This window comes from Artibeus jamaicensis, unplaced genomic scaffold, assembly GCF_021234435.1.
Source record: "Artibeus jamaicensis isolate MK-2021 breed Jamaican fruit bat unplaced genomic scaffold, CSHL_Jam_final contig_797, whole genome shotgun sequence".
Lineage (NCBI taxonomy): Eukaryota > Metazoa > Chordata > Mammalia > Chiroptera > Phyllostomidae > Artibeus > Artibeus jamaicensis.
Window position 1 is genome coordinate 2,418,978 of NW_026521977.1, and position 6,327 is coordinate 2,425,304.

The 6,327-nt window shown below is 45.6% G+C and overlaps 1 protein-coding gene across 1 annotated transcript in view; it reads left to right on the top strand.

The window, feature by feature from the left end:
* CTR9 (CTR9 homolog, Paf1/RNA polymerase II complex component) overlaps positions 1-5,473 on the top strand; it is a 32,861-nt gene extending 27,388 nt beyond the window's left edge. The window contains exons 22-25 of the mRNA XM_037133819.2: positions 259-416; positions 1,438-1,534; positions 1,768-1,880; positions 4,407-5,473. Of these exons, the coding sequence (XP_036989714.1) occupies positions 259-416; positions 1,438-1,534; positions 1,768-1,880; positions 4,407-4,827 (789 nt within the window). The 3' untranslated portion in view covers positions 4,828-5,473. The remainder of the gene's footprint in view (positions 1-258; positions 417-1,437; positions 1,535-1,767; positions 1,881-4,406) is intronic.
* The last annotated feature ends 854 nt before the right edge of the window (positions 5,474-6,327 follow it).

Below are 6,327 nucleotides of genomic sequence, written 5' to 3' on the forward strand. Positions count from 1 at the left end.
TCAGCGTTAGTCCAGTACAGTTTACCTTGTGGGTACCTAAGTATTATAGTTGATGATTTTTCCTTTTGAGACATTTATCCTAATTAAAAGTCTTTAAAATATGGGCCTCACCAAGCACCTCTTCCGGGTGACCTGGTATATAATAAGATCCTCCATTTGTCACGGGCTGAGAGGATATGGCCTCTTTCTACACCTTAGAATTCCAGCCACATTCCATCAGCCAGGAAAGAGCTGACTGTAGTCTTATTTGGATTTCAGCGTTCTAAGAAGGGAGGAGAGTTTGATGAATTTGTCAATGATGACTCTGATGAAGACCTGCCAATATCCAAAAAGAAGAAAAGAAGAAAGGGCAGTGGTAGTGAGCAAGAAGGTGAAGAAGAGGAGGGTGGCGAGAGAAAGAAGAAGAAGAGGAGAAGGTATCATAAATGTGTCATAAGTAGCCTTAGAAAGGTGGCAGAAGACCTTTCATTTTCTGAACCTTGCTTATGTTTAGAATTTGCAAACTCACAGAAATCACTTGCTCTTTCAGATAGTAAAGCCCCTTGATACCCCACTTCTTACTTTAATCTTAAGATAGACCCCACTACAAAGACCCCTGCACACCGGAATCACCACAGATCTCCACAGCTTTCCTTCTGAGAGTTAGTCAGAACTAACGGGGTTTTCATGTCTTTAAAACTGTAATGTATGTTGGAAGAGGTGTGCAGTGTAGAGTGAGAAAATCCGGTCTGTCCATGCTGCCGGTCCATGTGAGGTTCTATGGTGAGTCACTACGCCTGCTTCCGCTCTGTACTGGCCACAGTGACACCCACCTCATGGATTTGCTGGCTGTTTGCAAAGTGAGTTATATGAAAGAAGGACTTTTTAATCCTCCCGGTACCGTCCACCACTAAGATAAGTGGTGCCCTGCCCATCTTTCACCTGGAGGCGCCCATAAGCTGTTCCCTCCCCGTGGTGTTTCCCTGTCCAGGAACATACAGTGGGCTGTCTTACCTGGGCCTGTTCTTCCCGACCCTTGGACGACTGTGCTTGGGAAAGAACCTGATGAATTTATTCAAATACAAACCTGTAGAACTGAAGCTAATAGGACACCTGCCAAGAGTAGTTGGGAAGGAAGCAGGAGGAGGTGATGTTGAGGTCTGAAACCTGGGCCTTTTCTCGCCTCCTTGTATCACTGTACCAAATGCAGGGTTCAGACTTGTTTTTGATTAGTGAGAGGGCTCACAACTGCGTTCGCAGACGCTGCATAAATAAATACGTGGGTTTCACAGACCCCTGACCCACCTGCGGCAGAGTAAGTTACGACTTCTGTTACAGGTGAGGGCAGCACCTGTAAAGGATATTCGGAGGAATAACATTTTATTGGCAGGTAGTCTTAGACTTTTATGTGTATAAATGAATCTTGACAAAACCTTTCCTTGGTGTTCACTACTTAAGACCTCCAAAGGGAGAAGAAGGGTCCGATGATGAAGAAACGGAAAATGGCCCCAAACCGAAAAAGCGCCGGCCACCAAGAGCGGAGAAGAAGAAGACGGTACGTGTGTAGTGCTCTGGGCGTCTTGTCCCTGCACAGGGTCTTCAGTGACCACATAAAGGTCGTATACACTAGAGTACCTTCTTTCCCCGCAGTTTCTTCGAGCACAGAGTCTATTTTTGAAATTTATTTGTTGCTGTTCGACTATGTCCTCGTAGAGCACACCCAGCCGAACAAGCTGTTCTGACACAAGAGTCTTGACTAATCTGCTACATTTGCTCTTCTTTCTCTAGCCCAAGCCCGAACGTCTGCCTCCTTCAATGAAGGGAAAAATAAAATCCAAAGCCATAATATCATCGAGTGATGATTCTTCGGATGAGGATAAACTGAAGATTGCTGATGAAGGGTAGGAAATTTTCCCTTGGTACATTCCTCGAGTGAAAGAAAACCAGAGTCTTCCAGGGGTGGTGTCTGCAGGCACTCGGAATGGGCCAGCGTCTGACACACCGTCGCAGGCTGGTCCAGACCCCTGGTAATGGAGTTGTTTATCTTTATACCAAAAAGGATGGAAAAACACCAAAATCCACATGCGGTGTGTGCCCAGGCACACAGCCTAGTCCACGCTGTGAGGCCTGAAGCCCTGACGAGGTGGTTGTCTGAAATGAAAAACCACGTCGGCAGGGCCTGAGCGGCCGTGTGTGCTAAGCTCTGCCCATGCCTGGGTCAGGCTGCTTTTCTCTTTGAGGAGCAGGACATCGTGTGACGGTGTTGCAGGCACGAGCACAGAGTCAGAAAACTAATTTAAAAAAATGCAGTTTGTTTAAGTAATAAAAAGGCTGGAAGGGAAAGAAGGAGGTAGGGAGGGAATGAAAAGTGAGGGGTCACTACCAAAATGTCTTCTCTTAGAACCTTATAATCGGAAGAAACCTTCACACCCACCTGATTCCAACCCTGTGATTTTGTCCCACTATATGTACCCGAAGGAAGAACACCTATTTTGTAACCTCGTTTCTTTGTGAATATTACCTGAAAGCTTCTGCATGGCACTCTCCTAAATATATTATTTTGCTACACTCGTGTTGACTGGCTAAAAGGATTATGAGTAGCCCGATCCTCGTCACGCGGAGCTAGGGACTTGCTTGACCTTTCCTCCCGAGTTGGGCAGGGGTGACTCAGCCCTGCCTGCTTGTCCAGCACTCTCCTGACAGCCCGCCAGTGCCGTAGTGTTTGATCAAGCTTGAGGTGCCCCTATTTGGAATCAGAAGAATAGGACTCATAACGCTATACTACACCGTGTCCTTCTGAAGGCGATCATTTCACTCATCCATCCAACAGACATTTGAACAACCGCTGTAGGAGGTAGTGGCTAAGGGCTTGGGATAGAGAGGAAAAAGACATAGGCCCTGCCTCCAAGGAATGTGTGCTTTAGAAGAAGTGGAGAATCACAGATAAACTAAAAAACATATTATAATAGGTTAAGTTTTATCATTTAGATTTTGCATTTATTGTTCTCCAGGGACCATCTAATCTGAGGTTGGCCTGGTGGGGAAGTCGTAGGAGGTGTCTTTTTGAAAGAGCAGCTCTTTGAGTTGAGTGTTACAAGAAGATAGTCCTGGTTGGTTAGAGGTGAAGCAGAAGTGAGAGGTCAGCGCGCTGCGGGGCTAGGGTGTGGTGAGAGGCTGGCCTGGGGCAGAGCTCTCTGGGGAGCCTTGTGAGGATTCGCAGTTCCCCTTTCTCTGAAGGCACCGGCTGACACAAAGTGAGGTCGCCCTTACGCCCTTACCTGCAGCACCGTTCTGCCCTCGCCCAGTGTTGCCCTGGTCCCTTGGTTAGAGGCGTATGTGACGGGAGCAGTGAAATGCGTGGGTGTAGAATGGGCGTTGTTGATATGTGTAGCCAGAAAGGTCCAGTGTGAGAGCCTGAGCTGCTGCAGAACCTACACCTGAGGCTGAGACCAAGGCCAAGGCCAAGTCGGTTTGAGCCACCTTCATCAGTTAAACTTTGTTCTGACATTTGTGAAGTACTTGCTTATTTGGGCAGATGGAATGGAGAGAATTCAGATGGAATGGAGAGAGTGGGATCCCAGGGGCTCCACTGGCCTTCAGTGTATATACAGAGTGAATATATAGTGTCCTCTTCCTAGTCACTCTTCGTAGTCTCTCAGAGTGAGCTGAGTTACGTAATGTAGGTTTCAGAAGAAAGTCATATATTTACCCCCTCACCTTCTGAGACTGGACCCTACAGGATTCAGTATTCCTTTCTTGGAGTGTCTGTCTTGGGAACCAAAACTGAAGAATATGCTGGAGGAGAAGTATGTCCTCCTCTCCAAAGTTTGGGGGGTGAGTGGTTAAAGGAATATTCTTTCCTCCGGAGCATCCAGGAAGCCAGGGTTCCCTGGGTGCCAGCACCATTTCAGGCGTAAGCACGAGCACCTTCCCTTCCATCTAACCACCGAGAAGCGGGGGGCTCGGAGCAAAGGCCAGCAGCTGCAGAGCTCTGAGCCCGAGGTTGAGCAAGTCAGGTCCTCACAGCTTCTACAGCCAAGTGAGATCCCGGGTTTCACCTTTGCTGCCATGAATTTGTTTACGAAGATAAATGGAAACATCCTTTCTTTTTCATAATATTATATATAAAATTGAGAAATTCTTCATTCTCTTGAAAGATACCTAGTAAAGCCTAGTGAAAATCGTCCTTCACTGTTTAATTGTGTTATAGCTAAAGTGCCTTATACTTTTTTCCTTTTAATACTTTTTTATTATGAACTATATCACATTCATTTTAAAAAGTACACAAAACAAATATCACAAAATGAACATTCGGGTCAAGAAATGGAACGTCAAATGCCATTATTTCTTACAAGCGCGCTCTCTGCTGGTCGAGTTGTCCGTGGGCCGGAGCCCTGGCGTCTAACCAGTGTCCATCTTTTCCCCAGACACCCCCGCAACAGCAACAGCGACTCCGATGAGGGCGAACCGCGGGAGAAACGAGCCTCCTCGGAGAGCGATTCAGATGACAACCAGAACAAGTCTGGCAGCGAGGCCGGCAGTCCCGGGACGCCCCGGAGACAGGGGTCAGACGAGGACTCGGACAGTGACCAGGCGTCCAGGAAGAGAAGGCCCTCGGGTTCTGAGCAGTCCGACAACGAGTCGCTGCAGTCCGGCCGAAGCCGCTCTGGCGGCTCTGAGGCTGACTCGCGTCCGGCCTCCCCGAGCGCCGAGTCCGATCGGGAGTCGGAGAGAGGGTCTGATAACGAGGGCTCTGGGCCAGGCTCTGGGAACGAGTCGGAGCCAGAGGGATCCAACAACGAGGCCTCAGATCGGGGCTCAGAGCACGGCTCAGACGATAGTGACTAGGCTGTATTTCATACGTAAGCCTCATCTCTGGAGGAAACTTTTTTAATATATGAAAGCTGTGATAAACGTTTCAAATGTTTAGTCAGACAGTTGTGACATTTTTCCTAAGGCAGTTTTTTTTCTATCCGTTTGTATATTACTGAGCCCCCACGAGACATTTCCTGTGCTAGAATCCAATATTTGAATCTCTTGTGCAGATGAAGAATGTGACTCTTCTTCATTATGGTACAGTTCCACCTATCATATGTGAAAACTGCAGTAAAGATAAACCCAGCTGCTAAATCATTCCTACAGAGGTTTGAACCTGTGGCAGAAGTCTCAACTTCTTTGTGTATTAGGCAGCATCCAGTTTTGACTTTCGTTGCTATCTTTTCCCAAGTGGTGCAAGAAACTTGGCATTAATGTCTGTGTACCATTTTACTCTTAGATTGAGAGAATTTTATTTGCTGGAGGAAGCGGTATCTACTGTATAATTGTACCAAAGTACAAATGAAAGGAAGGTTCTCTTCAGTAGTGTAATCCTGCAGCCATGTAGATAAATTGCAAATGTATACTTCATTGGGTTGGATAAGATGTAGAAAAATGCTTTTCTGGTAGTAGAATGCAAAAAGCTACCTAAGCTACGTAATAAAATTCTTTTACCAACTTTTTTGGGTAACTCTGTTTTTTTTTCCTCAGTACATTTGTATATGAAAATTTAGCATAAATAAACTACACAAATTATTTGGAAGAAATTGAACTATGCTAAAGGTTGTTTACTCAAAACATTTGTAATTCTTTGTAGATTTGTGGAGTTTTTTTAAAGATACAAGAAAACAAAGGTACTAGTATGAGTTTTATTTTCAATAATTTAGTCATTAACAATTTAGGAGCAAAATTTTTATTTAGCACTATTACCGTTTATAAAAGCTATAATTAATGTAGTCAATAAGTATTGAATACATTATTAGGTATTGGGAATGGAGAGGTAAAAAATCTTTCCTGTCCTGAAAAATCTTATGGGGACGATAAGTTCATTATCCCTATGGTGTGAAAAATGGGGTAATGTTTGCACAGGTTGAGGGATCACAAGGGAGGATGAGGTCAAGACCAAGTTTCCTGATGGGCGGGAGGCCTGAGATGACTCAAAGGACCGGCCACGTGGAGAATTAAGGGAGGTGTTATAGGCCATGGTAGTCGCGTGTGCGGCTCTAGGAACGGGAATAACTGAGGGAGGCAAGGCTTTGAGAGGGGAAGAGCCTGAGATTCAGAAGTTCGTGCAGCTGTGAAAGGTGAGGTTCAAACAACCTGCTTTTTCCAGTGTCACAGAGAAATTAGTTCATACCCAAATAACAAAACTCTATCAAAGTTAAAAAGCATTTTTGAACTGAGTTCTTTTGAACAAACGTTCTTTTCTAAACAAAAGTTCACTGGTAGATGGTCCCTTGGAGAGGTACTTACGGAGGGATTTAACCTGATGCCAATAGTAATTTAGCGTTTCACTGCCTGCTCCAGGTTGGG